This window comes from Physeter macrocephalus, unplaced genomic scaffold, assembly GCF_002837175.3.
Source record: "Physeter macrocephalus isolate SW-GA unplaced genomic scaffold, ASM283717v5 random_28, whole genome shotgun sequence".
Lineage (NCBI taxonomy): Eukaryota > Metazoa > Chordata > Mammalia > Artiodactyla > Physeteridae > Physeter > Physeter macrocephalus.
The window spans coordinates 130,771-149,901 of record NW_021145314.1 but is presented as its reverse complement, the minus strand read 5'-3'; the positions used below and the strand labels follow the sequence as shown (position 1 = coordinate 149,901).

The 19,131-nt window shown below is 51.4% G+C and overlaps 1 protein-coding gene across 1 annotated transcript in view; it reads left to right on the top strand.

The window, feature by feature from the left end:
- The window catches only part of LOC102974867 (forkhead-associated domain-containing protein 1), a gene marked incomplete at its 5' end in the record, with an annotated part of 65,697 nt that overhangs the window by 35,421 nt on the left and 11,145 nt on the right, over positions 1 to 19,131 (top strand). The window contains 10 exons of the mRNA XM_055082166.1: positions 1,142 to 1,367; positions 2,939 to 3,023; positions 4,655 to 4,761; positions 6,792 to 6,951; positions 8,169 to 8,301; positions 13,097 to 13,226; positions 13,917 to 14,041; positions 17,177 to 17,272; positions 17,699 to 17,919; positions 18,461 to 18,626. Coding sequence (XP_054938141.1) covers positions 1,142 to 1,367; positions 2,939 to 3,023; positions 4,655 to 4,761; positions 6,792 to 6,951; positions 8,169 to 8,301; positions 13,097 to 13,226; positions 13,917 to 14,041; positions 17,177 to 17,272; positions 17,699 to 17,919; positions 18,461 to 18,626 — 1,449 coding nt within the window. The remainder of the gene's footprint in view (positions 1 to 1,141; positions 1,368 to 2,938; positions 3,024 to 4,654; positions 4,762 to 6,791; positions 6,952 to 8,168; positions 8,302 to 13,096; positions 13,227 to 13,916; positions 14,042 to 17,176; positions 17,273 to 17,698; positions 17,920 to 18,460; positions 18,627 to 19,131) is intronic.

The window sequence follows — 19,131 nt, the reverse complement described above, 5'->3', positions numbered from 1 at the left end:
GGGTTGGGGTTTGTGGGGGGGGGGTCTCTTGTGGGAGAGGGGCTGTCTTCTGGAGAAGGTGAAGGAGTCAGACTGAGACGAGGGTGGAGTACCAAGTTCAAAAGTTGCCCAAACTTTTGGTGGGGCAAAAAAATAGATTTGGGGCAGGAAGCAAGACATGGGAACAAAATTTGGAAGACAGCCTTGGGGGAGTGACTGTTGAGAGAGCAGGCATGTGTGAGCGTCTCAGGCAGAGAATTTACGCATCTGGAGAAGATCAGAGGCTCAACGCACGTTAAGGGAATCAGGAGGGGGAGGATGACGTCATCCAGGTAGCAGGAGAATGACGTCATCCCGAGAGGGGAGGAAGGGGGGGGCGGTCACAGGAAAGGTTCTGACTCACCATCAGGGGACCACTGATCATTTTTGTTCTGTTTTGTTTTGTTTTGTTTTGTTTGCGGTACGCGGGCCTCTCACTGCTGTGGCCTCTCCCGTCGCGGAGCACAGGCTCCGGACGCGCAGGCTCAGCGGCCATGGCTCACGGGCCCAGCCGCTCCGCGGCACGTGGGATCTTCCCGGACCGGGGCACGAACCCGTGTCGCCTGCATCGGCAGGCGGACTCTCAACCACTGCGCCACCAGGGAAGCCCCGTTTTTGTTTTTAAGAACTACGAATTCATTCACTTTTCTCTTATAAAATTGTTCACTCATTAATTCAACCAACACTTACTGAGCATCTGGGTCTAGATGCTGTGGCAGGGATCTAGACACTGATGCTGTGGGCATATTGGTAAATAAGAAAGGGTAAGTTTCTGCTCTCATGGAGCTTACATTCCAGTGGGAGCGAGAAATAAAGACATGAGATCATTCAGAGAGTGATAAGTGCCTCAGGGGAACTAAAACAGGATGATGTCTCCTTCAGAAAGGCAGTCAGGGAGGACCTCTCTGAGGGGGTGACATTGGAGCTGAGGCCTGTCACATGAGGAGTCAGTCATTCGAGGAGCTGGGGGAGGATTGTACCGTGCAGAGGGAACAGCACATGCAAAGGTCCTGGGGTGGGGCAGAGCTTGGTGCTGGTGGGTGCAGGGGGCCCGTGTTGTTATCGTTGTTATCGTCCTCTTATCCAGCTCCCAAGATCATGTTAACCACGTCTGTCTTCCCAGATCATGATGGAGGAGCGGATGCAGCTGCAACAGCACACAGTAAGGGCCCTCCAAGAAGAACAGGAGTCACAGAAGCACAGATTTGAAAAACAGATCATGGAATACAAGGAGCAAATCAAACAGCACTCCCAGACGATTGTGAGTCTTGAAGAAAGACTCCAGAAAGTAACCGAACACCATAAAAAAAGAGAAGGAGAGACTGCAGCGTTGAAGGACAGTGACCCAGGTTGGTCCAAAGAGATGCCGAGGAAATCTTAGCGTTCAGGGCAGGTTCTGATGACCCTGTGGGTCCCCCTGGGCTGATGCAGAAGAAAAGTCTGCGCCTCATTTAAAAGCTCCTCTATTGTCTGGAGGCCTTTTCTTCTTGTTACACAGCAAGGTTAGGCGCCCTCAAGGCCCGGGTTCAACAGAAGTACAGCAACGAGCAGGGACAGCCTTTGTGCCGAGCCAGTCAGCCAGCGAGGGGCACAGGCTGCCGGGGCCGTTAGGGGTGTCAGAGCAGCACGACGGGAATCATCTTTTCCACATGGAAACATCCCGTGCAGGGGCCTTTCAAAGGCATCTCTCTGCCATCAGCAATTTGCGACTTTGTCTAATGCACTTTCATAACCAGCTGGGGTTTATCTCTTTAAAAAAAAAAAAAAAAAAAAAAAAAAAGAGGCTGAAGAAAGAACTCAAGAGTTGTGAGCGCTTATTCGCCCTGAATGACCAAGGTGATGCGTAAAACTAAAGACACTGAGCCCTTGGAAAAGAGCTCTGGAAGTAGAGGCCTCGGGCCAGGGTTTCTCATCCTCGGCACTAGTATTGCCATTTGGGCTGGAGAGCCCTTGGTTGGGGGCCGTCCTGTGCGCTTAGGGTGCTGAGCAGCACCCCCGGCCTCTGCCCACTGGATGCCAGGGGCACCCACCCCCACCCCAGTGCGACAACCAAAAGCGTCTCCAGACACGGCCAAATGTCCCCTTCAGGGTAAACCCCCCACTGGCTGAGGACCGTGGTCCTAGTCTCAAGCCAGCTGACACGCTGGCAGGGCTCCCCTCATGGGTTCATTCACTCAACATGCATAACTGATCATCGGTTATGTCCCAAGCTCATTCTAGGCACTGGGGGTTCAGCAGTGGACAGGCCAGGCAGCTAGCCAAATCACTGCCCTGACAGGGGGCCCAGGATGGACAGGGCACCACGGCACGGGGACGGGGCGGGACTCAGTCTCGCTGCCCAAGTCCAGGTCGGAGGGAGGATGTTTCAGGTGGGAGCCGAGAGCGACTACACCTTTGTCACCCCGCTCTTGGATCCATGCCTGCCGTCAAGCAGAGGCTCCCTAAGCATCTGTTGAATGGATAAACGAGTGGGTGAACTGAGGGTGCGGGCGGAAACTGGAAGGCAGTGGGCTGAGGAGTAAGCGGGAGGTGAGGACAGGACGAGACTCTCCTCTGAGCGGAGAGCAGGAGATAGGGCAGGAGGTGCGACCCAGAGGTCAAGGCTCCACCTCTCACCGCGCAGCTGAGCGGTCACCGGCAGGTTCCGCCCCTCCTGCGCCCATCTCCTCGGCTGTCCATGGAGTCAGTGATCCCTGCCTTAGGGAGTAGCTGCGGAGATTTCATGAGCTCATACGTGGCGCAGCGGGAGGCGGCAGCCTGTGACACAGAACACACGTCGGGCCCCATTAGGTGGAGAGGGCTGGGGACGTAGCGGAGCTTTGTAAGTTGAGAAGGGCACAGGTGTGTTGATAAGCAAAGGGGAAGGAAGACATCCGTTGTGTGAGGACTGTGGTGACGCTGGCCTGTCCCTCTGATTCAGCCCAGGAGGGGGAAACACAGCAAGACACCGTGGCAGCACCTCCGGTGGAGAACACCGCCAAAGACGCAGCGTGTGACCACCTGATGTGAGTACCCGACCGGACCCCTGTTTCTGGCCGCGTTGTCAGAGTCTGCGAAAAGGAGTTGAGTCTGGGCTGTTCTTGCTGCTATTTGAGTCGTTCGATCCCTTTAGTTCAGTTTCTCGATCATGTTCAAATTCCCACCCAACGCTCTCCGGGTGCGTGGCCCCGGGCAGGTCACGTCACCTCCTGTGCCTCGGCTTCCCTGCTTGTGAGATGAGGTACCTGAATGCCAGCTAATGCTACGATTGGCTACTTTTCCCAAGTGGCTGCTCGAGGCAAGTGCATTCCTGGGTATTATAAGTGGGTTTCAAACAGTGGAGACCACTCGGTGGGGTGGGTCCCGCAGATGGTTAAAAGTTAAGAGGTTGGACTAAACGACCTTGAAGCTCCCTCCCAACTCAAAAGTCCATACCTGGGGCCGCAAAGAGCTGACAGTTTCCAGAGAAACCAAATCCATGAATGGGAAAGATCCTGAAAGCCACTGACAAGCAGTGTACAAACCAGTCAGTAGGCGGGAATGTGATACAGAGAAACGATTCAGAAAGTTGCTCGAGAAAGACAAGCCACCAGCCTGAGCCCTGCACCACATACCAGTTACCAACGTCTAATGTCACAGGGGTTTTACCCCAGGAAGGCAAAGATACTCAGATACTCAGCCTCCATGTTCGAAAAATTCCTCACTGACTCCCCCTGGTAGAAGGAACTCTGTCTCAAGACAGCAGCAGCCACGACCTGGAGAACACAGCATCACGCTGCTCTTCTCCGGTCCGCTTCCTTAGCTGTGGACACCCTTGAGGCAGAGTTTCATCCCCAAGTTGGCAGAGTTATAGCCAAGGAGTAGAGAGAGAGACAGATAGACCGACAGACACACACACACACACACACACACACAGCATGCGTCTCTCAGGGCTGGGGTGTCTCACCCCTGCTCATAACCCCCCTCAAGGCACCTCTCCCGCTGTCGCGCTGGGTCCCTTCCCATGGAACGCTGCTTCCCTGTCAGCACCCTGATTGTCATGGTGCCAAAGACGTCCTGCCTTCTGGGGCATGGGGCCAAAGAGCGGCCCTCACCCCACCCTCCCTGTGTCCCCCGTGATTTTCTGGGCCCCAGGGCCCACACTTCTGCAAAGGGTCCCATGAGCACCCATCACTCGCGTGGCACCACGTCTCTCCATCAGGAATTAAAAGCAGCTGGTGAGAGAACAGAAGCCACACTGTCCTCTTCTCTCTCCTCTTCCTCGTCCTCAAAGAATCCCTGAACCCACAAAAAAAAAATAGTCTTCCTTCCTCTTTGCACCAAAGATCAAAAGTCCGCAAGAGCATTGGTTCACGCTGACAGACGCTTGAGCAGCAAGAGGTTTCATCTTCATATTACTTGTATCTCAACCTCCGAGCGAACCCAGCCGGGATCCTCTGTTCTGTCTCCGTGTATTTCTGTGTAATGAAGGTGGATCAAAACGGATTTTTGTTTTGAGAATTTTTAAAGAGTGTGCTTATCGCCCTTGCTGGGGCTGGCGTCACATGGACCATCACTGATTGGGGATCACTTTGCCTTTGTACTTGGCCCCTTCCAGGCACTCAAGACACCACGGAGACTGAGCTGAACTGACCTGGTCTGTTTCTGTGAATTTCAGAGAGGATTTATTGACTGCTCAGAAGGAAATCCTGTCTCAGCAGGAGATCATCATGAGGTTAAGGAAGAACCTCACTGAAGCCCATAGCCGAATGTCAGATCTGAGAGGTTTGTACAGTTGCCCATGTCACTTGATTTCCTGACCCACTTCGAGAAAGGAAAGAAACGTGTCTGAAGGGTTGGAAAGCTGGGCATTAAAAATCCCACTCAACCTGATTTCCTGGGCTGTCAACGGTACTTTCAGCTCAGGGTCAGCAAGAGCTGTATCCTGGGTATTGAACTGATTCCAGTTGATACGGGGCTACAGGGAACATTCTCAGATGGCTCTGGACCTCTGTGTGGAAACGCAACTTTCTTTTTCGGAGAGAATCTCTGATGACCGCAGAGGATTTGTCTCTGGGGGCAAAGGCTTGGGGGTCAATCGTGGGCGCCCCTGGGCAGGCCAACCGGCACAAGTCCTAGCACCCAACAGCTTAGGGACCTTAAGTAAGGTGTCCCCCGGGCCTCTCCTTCCTCTGATGCAAAAACACCTGCAGCACGTCTGCCTCCCGGGGTTGATTTGGACGTCAGAGACCACTAGAGTAGGGGCGAAATACCTCCGAGGTCTGCTCTCTTCTGGACGGGCACAAGTCTGACTGAATATTCCTACTTGGCCCGTCTTCTCCCCAGACTTTTATTTTTGCCTCTCTTCTTCTTGCTTCTTAGAGCTGTCTTCTTTTCCCATCCCTAGCTTCCATCCAGCCAAAGGGCAGGAGTCGGGGGGTATAACTAGGTTTGGGGAGGTGGAGGGAGGGTGAGGAACACTCCTCTTTGTCCCCATCTCAAATCCTGTGCACCCCAGACCTTCAGTGGTGTTTGCTCCCTGTGTCTGGACCAGCTGATGCCCCCAAGGCTTTTTTTTTTTTTTTTTTTTTTTTTTTTGCGGTACGCGGGCCTCTCACTGTTGTGGCCTCTCCCGTTGCGGAGCACGGGCTCCGGACGCGCAGGCTCGGCGGCCGTGGCTCACGGGCCCAGCCGCTCTGAGGCACGTGGGATCTTCCCGGACCAGGGCACGAACCTGCGTCCCCTGCATCGGCAGGCGGACTCTCAACCACCGCGCCACCAGGGAAGCCCCCACCAAGGCTTTTATGGCAGGATTTCTCAAAGAGTGATTTTTCCATACTAAGTTATGAGAACACGTGGGAGAGAGGCTACAGTGTCCAGTTCTAGAATGGGGAGGCGCTGCACCCGGTTCTGGATCTGCTGTTTATTAGTTGGGTGACTTTAGGCAAGTCCCTTGACCTCTGTGAACCTCAGTTTCTGCACCTGTGACATGGGGGTGTTACTAGGAACTGCCTTGTAGTGTTGCTTTGAAGATTCAAGGCAGTGTTGGTGTCTTTTTTCTGGCCCTGCGGCATGTGGGATCTTAGTTCCCCGACCAGCGATCAGACCCTCACCCCCTGCGCTGGAAGCGCAGAGTCTTAACGGCTGAACCGCCAGGGAAGTCCCAGTGTAGGTGTCTTACTTTGGGTTTTCCCACAAGCAGACCCCCAAGACCAGAATTCCACAGCAGGTGGTTTATTTGAGAGATGATCCCAGGGAAAACAACAGTGGAAGTGAAGTAAGACAGGAGGGGGAAGAAAGCAGATAATGGCTGTGCTGCTCAGTCAGCGGGCACGGTGGGGGACCGAGGTTACTCCCGCAGTGTGGTCGCAGGGGTGCCACCCGGGGTGGGAGGGAGCTGGGCTGTGCACCCCAGCCTGTCTCCACCGGTCCGTGGTTGGAGGCTGTTGCCTCTGGCAGGCTCATGAGCAGAGCAGTCTCCAGAGGCCTTAGGACGCGGAGGCAAACATGCAGAGCAGGCAGCCGAAGGTGCCCTGGAATGCCACAGGCTCACAGGTCCTGACAGCTGGGGCCGGGCAGGCGCCTCACGGGCTGCCTCGTGGCGCCAGCACTCACTGCAAGGTAATGCCGGTGGGCCTATTTTGCCGTTTTTGGGGGGGAAGATGCACGCAGACCGCCTGGCCGTTCCTGAAGCCCCCAGAGCATTCCTGGAGGCTGGACAGCCTCGTGGTTCTTAGAGGCCTGGCAGAGCTGCTGTGGCCCTCGCAGAGACCCGGGGCGGGAGACCCCCTCACCAGCTCCCACGTCACTCCCAGGAGAGCTTAACGAGAAGCAGAAGATGGACCTGGAGCGGAATGCGGCGCTGGCCCAGCAACAAAGCAGGGAGCTGAGTGTGCTCAGGGGAAAGATGGCACGGATGACCAGCCTGGTGGAGAAGAAGGACAAGGAGCTAGAGGTCCTCAAGCAGGCACTCAGGTGGGTAGGAAGGTCTGCATGGCGGGTGTGGGGATCCCAGGCACACCCAAGTGACCAGGGAGCCTGGCACAGAGAGGCAAGGCGGCCGGGGGTGGGGGGGTACTCAGTCAATGCTGGTTGAAGAGTTGAATGAATGAGTAGATGAATGAATGACATACATTTCATTGCTTTACAACCTCATCATTTAAAACAAAGCTTTGCTCAGTTCTGTGCATCTAGACATTCCTGCCCAATATTCCAGATGAGTCTCAGCTTAAATGCCACTTCCTCCAGGAAGCCCTCCATCATTCGCCCTCACCAAACATAGCCAAGGGCTCCTGCTCTGCCTGGGGTCCATCAGCTCCTTCATGCCACTTGAGCGAACCCTTCTCACACAGCCAGGCTGCTCCCACCTGCTGATTGTCTGCCTTCCCCGTGAGAACCCCTGTGTAGACTCTATTGACTCCCCAGCATTCACACGGTGCCTGGAATATAAAGGAACGTAGTAAATATTGACTGTACAAAGGTATAGACTGGAGGTGTCAGAGGTCAGCTTAAACTAAATATATTGTTGTCCCACGGATTCGTCTCAAAAATACATGTGAGTTTGCATTTTCATCTATAGTGTATATCTATATTTTGACCTAAGATTAATGTTTTTCCCAAGAAAGTTTGCGTAGAATTGATATCTCATGTATACCCTGTAGCTTCATGTGCTCCTTGGTTCACGGCCAAGGCAGATTCACATAGTGCTTAAAAGAACAGGCTCCGGACCCAGGCTGCATGGATTCGAGGCCAGGCGCCTTCACCTATAAGCTCCACGGCCACAGGCAAATTGCTGTATGTCTCTCTCCTTGTCTGTAAAACGGGGCAAGCAGAGTCCCCACCTCACGGGACTTCTATGAGAAATAGAAGGGTTGACACATAATTAGTGTTAGAAACAGCAGACACACAGTAAACACCCCCCATGAATGTCACAGCAGGTGTCCCGCAGACCCAATGCAGGAAGCAGGGATGGGTAGGGGCCTGCCTCTCTGGTCACTATAGCCTTGAGTCCCCCGAAGCTCATTTCTCTAGAAATCTTCGGGCAGTTGACTTGAAGGCTCAAAGATTTTGGTGCCCTGTAAAGATGGAGCCCCTTTTCCAATTCTGCTCGAGGGTACAAAGGTAATTCACGGTTCCCGGAATTCAAGCTGCCAGCCACTCCGCTGCCCAGTGTCTCATCTTCTCTGCCCTAGGGCCTCCCAAGAGAAACACAGACTCCAGCTGCACAAGGAGAAGGAACAGAAGCCCAGGAACGCAAGCCAGATGTGTGACATCTCGGTGCAGATAGAACCAATCCACACCGATATTTTCTTGAGCAGCCAGGAGGTGAGTGCCTGCCCTGTCCCTGGGCAGCTAGAAAGACAAGCTAAGAAAGAGCCCAGTGGTGCCTTTCTTTGCTTTTTTTTTAAACAGGGTGTTGTGAGGTTCCAGTTTGAATGAGAAGGCACAGCTGGGGAGGGACGGCCCAGGCAGGGTTATGGCCACTGCAAAGGCCCAGAAATATGTTTCAGGAGGAATATATATGTGGGAAGGACGGCAGTTTGGGATCTAGGAGAACTTTTATTTTTATTATTATTTTTTTCTTTTTTTTTTTTTTGGCTGCGTTGGGTCTTCGCTGCTGCGTGCGGGCTTTCTCTAGTTGCGGCGAGCGCGGGCTACTCTTTGTTGTGGTGCACGGGCTTCTCACTGCGGTGGCTTCTCTTGTTGCGGAGCACAGGCTCTAGGTGCACGGGTTTCAGTAGTTGCGGCACGCAGGCCCAGTAGTTGTGGCACATGGGCTTAGCTGCTCCGTGGCATGTGGGATCTTCCCGGACCAGGGGTCAAACCTGTGTCCCCTGCATTGGCAGGCGGATTCTTAACCACTGCGCCACCAGGGAAGCCCCTTTCTTTGCTTTTGTAAACATCTTCATTTTAAGTTCCAAAAATCTTACTTGCTTCTGTGAAATGTATGTTATCAACAGCTTGGCATGTGTGCCATCAGACCTTTTCCTCACAGAAACCACCACATGCTCATACAGTCAGGATTGTGCAGTGGTTGAAGGTCAGGCTTGGATCCGATTCCAATCTTGACTCCTCCACTCAGAAACCCTGTGACCTCAAGGATGCATCTGAGTACCAACTCCCTCATCTGAGAAGTGGGAGTAATACCAGTCACCGCCCCCGCCATGGGGTTGTTGAGAAATGAATTTATACACACAAACACGCGCAAACTTACATATACATATATTTATTTAATAGGTTTTTTTTCAAAACATGGTATCAAGCCGCATATATTCTGCAACTATTTTTTTCTCACATAAGACTATTTAATGGGCATATTGTCAAGTAAGCATGTAAAGATCTACCTCATTCTTTTAAACGGCAGCACTGAATTCCATCATGTCCCTTTTATCCTACCAGTCCCCTATTGCTGGACATTTGTTTCTACTTCCACACGTTGCTGTGGTTAATATCCTTGTAAGTATGTAGAACAAATTCCTAGATGTGATTCCGAGATGTCCAGAGGACAGCCTAAATTGTGCTTGGTGCGGCCAAACTGCCTTCCCAAACAGCCATGCCATTTACGCTCCGTGGCTGACTCTTGGCCACCTCTGCCCAGAGGCCTTTGCGTGCCTTCTAGTCCCAGCCGCGCAGCACACAGGGATCATGTCTTTGAGTGAGAACAGCCTTCACCATGCGGTCCTGAGTGGTGGCGCTCACATCTGTCCCCGTGGCAGGGGCCGTGATGCTTCCTATTGTCCGTGGGCGGCTGACTATGGGTATGGCGCTTCCTCGAGGCCCCGGGTTTCCTGGAGTCCGGGGATCTCCTTTCACCCTTTGCTTTATGAAACTAGAGAGCAGAGCGTTTCAGTAATGGGCTTTGGACTTTCACTTGGAGACAGGGCCAAATGTGTCAGCTTGCCTTCCTGCTTTCTCAAAGATGCCTTTCCCCTGCCAAACAGCAGTGAGCCAGGGCCGCCCGCAGCGTGAAGGAAAGGGCTTGGCGGCCCAGCCCTCCGGCCCTGGCAACGATCACCATCCAGAGAACTTTAGCAGAGGTATCTCCTCGTTACTAGGGCCACCTGGAGATGGGGCTGCAGCGGGTTCCGCAGCTGTGAGCTCCACGGGGCCGGCAGCAGGTCTCACTCCTGTCGGAATCCAAGCTCTTCGTGCAGGACCCGGCCCATGTTCATTCACACATTCAACAACTATTGAGCACCTGCTGTACGCCAGGCCCTGTGCTGGGCTCCGGGGAGGATGCTCGGGGTCCCTGCCCACACCAGGCCCCCTGCGACTCTGCACGTGTTTGCTGGAAAGGACTGTTGAGCAGACGCCTGTGATTTTTAGTTTCTATGATGAGGCGGGGTTAGTTGAGGAGGATGGGGGAGGGAGGCTGCAAGATAAAAGTAAAAAAGGATTTTTTCTTTCTCAGAACCGCTTTCCACACTCAGGCTACTTCCTGCTTTCTCAACCGGAGTGGGTCAGAGGGCTTAAGCATTGTATGAGAAAGAATCTCCATCTTCTCTAAATAAACAAATTCCCAGAAGAGCCATGAGTAAGGGTCACATCGGGCTCAGGCGAGCTCTGCAGGCAGAGGAAGGGCTGTCACCAAGCCCGGCTGCTGCGGCTGCCCCACCCCCAGGGCCGGTCACCCCTGCCCACCTCCTCCTCTCCAGCCTCCAGCATGTGCCCACACACACACACACACACACACACACAAACACACACACACACACACACACACGACATTCCTGGTGTTTACTCCCAAGGCAAACATACACCCTCAAAGAGAGGGAGGCCAGTGTAGAAAGAGCCTGGGAAGTAAGCCGGCTGTAGCCAGGGTCGGGCTCCATCGAGGTCCTACTAAGTGCAGCCGGGGGGTAGAGTGCCCCCTTCTCTCAGGGACTGAGCCCTGGTCCCAGCAGGAACACTGGGGCAGACCCCTTCCGGCTCCGTATTTATTGAGCCCCTACTATGCCCGGGCATAAGGCTGGGCCCCGGGGATAGCACGGTCTACGACGGAGACAAACTCTGCTCTCATAGAGCCCACATCCTGGAAAAGGAGAGACACAGGCAATAAACAAGTCAACGTCGAACAAAATGTCCAGCTGGAGTGAACGCTCCGAGGAAAGATACAGCAGGATTCGCGGCAGAGTAGCGTGTGGGAGGGGGCTCTTTAGCACAGGGTGATGGGGGGGTGTGGGGAGGCCTCTCCAGCGGGGAGACCAGGAGCAGAGCCTGAATGAAATGAAGGAATGAGTGGTGGGGACATGGGGTGAGAAGTGGCCCTAGGAGGACCTCAGACGGCCCTGCTGGGCTCCCCGAGGGAAGCCATGAGCCTTGTGCCCACGGTGGCCAGCATGGGGCCTGGCACATGTCACATGGGCCTTCAGTAAGCATTTGATGAATCAAGGAAGGAAGAGCAAATACATGTCCCTTTCCCTCTTCTCTGCTTTGCTTTCCTGGTAGCATTTATCACTTTCTGCAATTTTAATATGTCTTTCTGCTTGTTTGGTGTGTCTGCCCCATAGAAATGAGCCCCCAGCAGCAGAGCTTTCTGCCTGGGTCCCCGATCTCTCCCTAGTGCCTAAAACAGTGTCCGGTGAGCACTACCTCTCTGAACCAAAATTGTTATAAGATTGTTATAAAACAAACAAATTGTCAGTTTTTTCCCTTTCTCGCCATTTTGACTGGGACCTTCCCTAGCCACAGTATTTACGTCTGAAAACCATTCCCGGGCTTCCCTAGTGGCGCAGTGGTTGAGAGTCCGCCTGCCGATGCAGGGGACGCGGGTTCGTGCCCCGGTCCGGGAGGATCCCACATGCCGCGGAGCGGCTGGGCCCGTGAGCCGTGGCCGCTGAGCCTGCGCGTCCGGAGCCTGCGCTCCGCGGCGGGAGGGGCCACAGCAGTGAGAGGTCCGCGTACCGCAAAAAAAAAAAAAAAAAAAAAAAATTCCCAACACCCCATCCCATTTCCAGGTTTTTTCTTTAATATCTCTCACTGTCCACCATATATTTTCCATGATTATCTTATTTATTGTCTGTCTGCTCACACTAGGATGCAGAATCTATGATAACAGGGATTTTGCCAGTTTTAGTCACTGCTAAGTCCCCAGAGCCTAGAACAAGGCATGGCACATAGACGTGCTCTATAAACCTTTGTGGTATGAATGAATGAGTGAATGAGTGAACCACTTACCCTAGGGAAGCATTGTTTAATTTGGAGTCTATGACAGGGCTTCAGGGGGTCCCTGAAGCTCCAGAAGTTGTCTGCAAATTTTTGTTTGTGAATTTTTCTGGAGGAAGAAACCTGCATTCTTCCTATTCTCAAAGGGGAGAATATGTGCGTGACCCTTAAGAGATGAAGAAGACCTTTCCTTGTCTGTGCCCTTCGTAAACCCAACTCTAGCGACATGGCTAGTGACTGCCATATTGGATGGTGCAGATATAGAATATTTCCATTGTTGCAGAAAGTTCTATTGGACCACACTGTTCCAGAGGGTCCAGAAGTCTCAGAGGAGTGTTTTCCTTTCTCCAGACCAGCCAGGAGTCCGCCCATCAAATTCCCCCTAGCAAATATTAAACCACCAACCTTATTACCAGCTAAGAAGAAAGTATCACATGTTCTTACCTAAAAAATGCCCCTCCAGGGACTTCCCTGGCGGTCCAGTGGTTAAGACTCCACGCTTCCGCAGCAGGGGGCGCGGTTTCGATCCCCGGTCGGGGAACTAAGATCCCGCATGCCGCACGGTGCGGGCAAAAAAAAAAAATGCCCCTCCAGGAGCGAATTTGATGTGATTGTTCAGAGATGAGACCAGAATGACAACAAGTGGAAACCCAAGCTTAGAAGAATATTAGAAGAAAAAAAGAAATAAAACATGGGGAGGGAACATAGAGGGGATCTCTTATTTATAGTGATGCTAAGTAGGTAGGCAAGTTGGAAATCTTCCTAGATGTGACTTTGTATTTGAAATGAAATTTTTTAATTCCTTCTCTGCTGAAGCCCCTTAATGATATTTTCCAAGGTACTAAGCAAGTGACAGGGTTTCTGCTAATCCATGATTTGTTCATGTTTCTTCAAATACAAGAGAGGGAGATCCTGATCCCTAATAAAGCTGCTGTCCTCACTATTCTGGCCACAGGAGCAGACCTTCAGTGATCTAGGGGCCAAGTGCAAAGGGTCCCGACATGAGGAAGTCATTCAGCGTCAGAAAAAGGCCTTATCTGAGCTTCGCGCACGAATTAAAGAACTTGAGAAGGCCAGTTCGTCAAGTAAGTTTCCTCCTTCCTAGTCACCCCCTCTGTGCTGAGAGCCGTGGGCCCCAGACTTGAGGGTTCACTCTGGGGACTGACCAATTTGCCAGGACCACCATCTTCTATCCCCATCATTTCATAACTAAAAGGACATAGTTGTAAAAAAAAGATGGGCAGGAAAAAAAAAAAAAAAGATGGGCAGACATGATCTCAGAGTCAAGAGCAGGCCTTGATATTAAATAAACAGGATTTCATGAAAAACTCACAACCTTGTCCTTCTTTTTCTTATTTCACTGCGGCCCAGTGGAAACGTTTTCATAGACTGATGCTGTGCAAGGACCAACCTTGGGGAACTTACCAGGAGGAATACCCTGTTTAGAGGGAATAGGGCTTTCAAGAAACCAAGCTTGCTGCTGGGTAGAGCACTGGGCTAGGACACAGAAGCCTGGGTTCGAGTCCATCCTCCTACCTGTGGCCGAAGGTTCACCCTCAGTGCCTCAGCCCTGTGAGGCTGCAGCCTCATATTAGCTGTGTGGCCTTGGACAAGTCATTTCACCTCTCTGGGCCTTGATTCCTCACCTGCCAAGGGAGGATGGTGAGGATTAGTACTGGCCTGTGGTAAGTGTCCAGTAAATAGCAGCTGTGATTTTTACATGCAGTAACTTCTTCCCGAGCCTTTCTTTTGAGTGTAAATTATTTCTTTTACAGATCATAAGGACCACATGGATGGATCATTTCTAGACTTAAAGACCCTCGGAATGGAAAAAAATGTTCAGAAAATATTGGATGCAAAACCTGACTTGCCAACTTTTTCAAGAGTAGAGATCCGAGCGGTAACCAAAGAAAATTTGTCTCTGCACTGACTGACACGTGGAGAGGGTGGGCATGAAGACAGACACTAGCCGTGTGCCCTGGCACCACTGTATACATCATTGGTTCGAGGCCAGGGGACACCACTGTATACATCATTGGTTCGAGGCCAGGGGACACCACTGTATACATCATTGGTTCGAGGCCAGGTCCTCCCTGATGGGCTAGCACCTGTATGGACTGGTCGGTGCCTGGCCGTACCAGCGGTCCAATGCTTGACTAGAAAGGCGGCTTCCCATCATGTACAGCATGATATAGCATTGCACTGATGTTGGCCAGGTCAATCTCTGGGCCCTCCTTTTCACATCACACGTTATATTCTGCAGAAAATATTCAACAAGCTACTGTACAACATTATGTCATGAGCTTGCCTAACATTTGCTTTTTGCTATAAACTGAAAAACATGAACACATAAAGGGCAGCAGAAGGGAGCCATGATGATTAAGAAGACACAAGTTCTAGAATCAGAGACCTGTGTCCTAGTCCCAGCTCTGCAAGCTCTGTGACCTTGGCTAGGCTCCTAACCTTTCTGGGACTTCATTTCCCAGCTGTAAAATGATGATGGAAAAATTAAAGGAGATAATTATGTAAAGTGCTTATCCCAGTGCCTAGCTCATAGTGAGCGCTTTAATAGATGATAGCTATTATTATTAAACAGTATTTAAATAGTATTATCCAAGAAAACCTTCCTTTCTTAGGGAGCATTGTTTGTATTTGCCAGGATTTTCAGAAGTAATTTGATTGTAAGGTTGAAGGTGCCCTGTATCCTAAATGGATGTTTGATCGGGTGTTTGATTGACACATGACAATGGACAGCTCAGGTCAGCATTAATCACAGGATCTGCTGGGTGAGGCTTGCTGCGGCAGCTGGTCTAAACCAGCTCTTGGAAAAAATAATAAAGTCGTCCTATCTGTACCAGCATTTTCTCCTACAATTCTTCTAGACATTTGCTCACATGTCTAGAGATGTGAGTCTTCAGAAACGTGTTGGTTTTCCTGATAAAATCGAACCTTCCTTCTCTGAGGTTGGGAGTAGAGGGACCATCTCCAGGTGGGGAGCTCAGCTGGCTCTCACGTCCTGATGATCCTGCTTCCAAGATTTACCTTCTCCTTGGCAACAACCCCTCATCCCACCACTGACACCACAGAGCAGGAAACCTCCCAACTCTCAATCCTCCAAGGTTGGCAGTAATTAAAAGAAGGAGCAGGAGGAAGAATAGCTGACATCTGTTAACTGCTTACTGTGTGCCAGGCATTGAGCTCAGCCGGCTACATGGCTTATCTCATTTCGCCATCGTAGCAGCCTTGTGTGACAGTTACTATTACTGTCCCCATCTAACAGATAAGAAAACTTAAGGCTTCAGGAGGTCAAGTACCTCGTCCAAGGTCACAGAATAATGATTGAAGAAGCCAGGGGTGTGTCCCTGGTGGTCCGTCTGCTAGCCTGCAGAGACCGGGTGGGGGGGACTGTGTGACTGGATCCTGTAGCCCAGGCTCTTCCTTAGTGACCCTCCCTCAGGAAAAGAGGGGGAATCTGGAGAGGTACAAGACACAGAGCAGCATCTCAGGTTCTTTTTGCAGCGGATCTGCCCGGTTTATCGTCATCTTCAGATACCCTCCTCTATTCTCATCTCCATAGATATATAGACAAATATGTCCACTCTTATCTATCACAGTCACTTTGGGGGCCTTTATATTTTTGTCGCTGTTTTTTTTTTAATCTCAGAGGTTTTCAGGGTAGTGCCAACAAATGCTAGGGCTAAGAGATGCTCATGGCACGCATTAAAAGCCAATTTATTTTTTAAGGAGTCTTATTATGGTTATTTGTAGTCGTTCAGATCAGGTCCCCTATTCAGTCTGGTGGCCTTTCCATGCAGTCAGTTGGGCTTCCAGCAGCCAGCTGGCTGGCTGGGGTCTTAGGGAGATGCAGCTGCAAACACTATCTGCATTGTCTCTGGAAAGGGTCTGAAGTGATGCCCACCCACCAGGTTCCAGAGCTAGGAGAAGGTTTGGCCAAATTTTGTGAGGGTATGGTTTCTGCTGCATAGAAATGAGATTCCTTTAATAAAAAGGAGGGAGGCGGGGCTTCCCTGGTGGCGCAGTGGTTGGGAATCCGCCTGCCGATGCAGGGGACACAGGTTCGTGCCCCGGTCCGGGAGGTGAGAGGCCCGCGTACCGCAAACAAAAAAAAAAAAAAAAAAAAAAAAAGGAGGGAGGCTATTTTCTACTTAACCTTCATTTGGTCATTCAACAAACATGCCCCCTATGCACCACTCGGTGCCAGGTGCCATGCTGGGCGCAAGGAGGGGGATAGTGAGCCCAAGCAACGTGGCCCCCATTTTTCTGGAGCTTTGTCTTCTCAACATCAGCGGTACTGAGTTTCTGAGCCAGGCAGCTCTGTTTGGGAGACTCTGCCCTATGTATCGTGGGGTGTTTGGCAGCATCCTTGTCCTCTGCCCACCAGATGCCAGCAGCAACGATGACAGCCACAGGTGTGTCCAGGCATTGCTAAATGTCCCGGCGGGGGTAGGGTGGACAGAGTCACCCCCGGTTGAGAACCACTGGCCTAAAGGGAAGACAGACGAGACGGTGGCCAAAGAACGGCACAAGTGATGTGTCATTTCAAAGGCAGTCGTGCTCTGAAGGGGTGGGAACACAGTCATAAAGAAAGCAGTTCACAGAGTCAGACTGGATTTAAAACCAACTCTTGGCATGGACATATATACACACACCCGCTACCAAAGTTAAAATGGATAGCTAGTGGGAAGCAGCCGCATCGCACAGGGAGAGCAGCTCGGTGCTGTGTGTCTACCTAGAGGGGTGGGATAAGGAGGGTGGGAGGGAGGGAGACGCAACAGGGAGGAGATATGGGGACATATGGATATGTATAGCTGATTCACTTTGTGATACAGCAGAAACTAACACACCATTGTAAAGCAGTTATACTCCAATAAAGAGGTTTAAAAAAAAATCAAGTATCTCTAATTATTCTTTAGTAACTTTCCAGTTCTTCCATTATTCCTTGGGTTATTCTTCTGGATGTAGAAAATCATAATGGAATGCCAAGAGATTTTTGTTTCTTTTTTTTTTATTTCAGCCTCAAAATGGCCTTTCCAGCCCAGGGTCCATCATGGCCACTGAGAAGTTAGGGAAAACGGATGTGGCTGAGGCTTTAGATCTTAGTGAAAAGCTGGTAGGTACACCCAGCATCAGTCCCCTCCTGTCCAAACCTGCGTGCCCTGCAGATAGTTTAAACATCAACCCCACATACATGTTGTTACAGTAGCTCCACGAGACCCATCTACTATCCCAGCATGGGCTGGAAATTGCATAGCCAAATTCCTTGGAAGACTGGGTAGTAAGAATGAATGTTTATGTCTGTGGTCACTCCCCCTCCCCGCCCACCCCCTCCAGTTCTCAAAAAGGCATAGTGTAAATGGATGCGGGGGGCGGGGAAAGAAAGTCTTACTAAAAGCCCCAAATGCACGCATTTGCAAAGCATGTGTTTCTTCTCTGCAACTGCAGAAAATGAATGAAACAGAATTAGATGTTTGCCTCCTCAAAGTGGCCACCAGCGGTCTCGGGCCAGGCCTCTTACCTGCGAAACACTTTCTCGTAGTACATGGATATGAGCAAAACCCTCGGGAGTCTGGTGAACATCAAAGATATGTCAGGTCACGTGTCCATGAAACACCTCTCCCCCAAAGAGAGGGAGAGAGTCAGCCAGCTTCGACAAAGAGACCTCGACCTGGTGTTTGATAAGATCACCCTACTCAAGAACCAGCTGGAGAGAAAAGAAGAGCTTTTGAGAGGATACGAGAAAGACATTGAACAGCTCAGGTACGGCCCGTGTCCCCGGCAAAAGGCCCAGGCCTCCATTCTCCAGGCTAAACCTCGGGGTGGCTGCAGACCCGTAGGGACCAGGACAAGAGGACAGAGGCCTGGGTGTGGAGGGGGGAGGCGGGATGGTGGCTCAGGGCCTGATGGACCCAAGTCTCTGGGCAAGAAAGCAGCAATTAAAGTACCCTACTCTCTCTTACGGAATAAGGCGCACCTTTTATGAATGTGTCTGATGTTTCACCATGTGTGTGCTTTTCATAATTCCATCATATTGGCGGTGGTATCAGTTCCCCCACCCTCTCTGGAAAATTGGGAGGGGCTGGTAGCATAACCTTTGCCACCTTCATGCTACACTTCCACAGCCAATGGGCTATTTATTCTGCCCTCTATTCCCCAAATCTTCATCCTTCTCCCCCACTTGTAATGAAACCGCTAAGTTAGGCATATATGGAAGTGTTTTGAGAATCTCCCAGGTCGGGAGCATTGGTGGTGAGTGAGAAAGATGAGGGGAAAAGAGACTCTGTCTCTCCTGTGTGCTCAGGCAGAGCAAAGTGTCGGTTCAGATGTACCAGTCACAGGTGGCAAAGCTGGAGGACGACATCTACAAAGAGGCCGAAGAAAAGGCGCTACTGAAGGAGGCCCTGGAGCGCGTGGAACAGCGGCTGCACCAGGAGAAGAGGGTCAACAGGGCGATCAGGCAGCAGAAGGTGAGAGGTCCCTGCTCGGAGCAGAGCCTCTGAGGCTGCCCCTCAGCTCCCTTTAGAAACAGCCAACTGAGGTCCCAGTGGGATCCAGGCAGCACAGAATGCATTCGCTGATGCAAAGGAAGGTGGCAGAATAGCTTTAGCATTAGGCAGACCTAGGTTTAGACTCTTGCTCTACCATTTACTGTGTGACTTCAGGCAGCTTTCTTTTTTTGTTGTTTTTGTTTTTTTAACATCTTTATTGGAGTATAATTGCTTTACAGTGTTGTGTTAGTTTCTGCTGTATAACAAAGTGAATCAGCTATATGCATACGTATATCCTCATATCCCTCAGTCTTGCGTCTCCCTCCCACCCTCCCTATCCCACCCCTCTAGGTGGTCGCAAAGCACCGAGCTGATCTCCCTGTGCTATGCGGCTGCTTCCCACTAGCTATCTGTTTTACATTTGGTAGTGTATATATGTCCATGCCACTCTCTTACTTCGTCCCAGCTTACCTTTCCCCCTCCC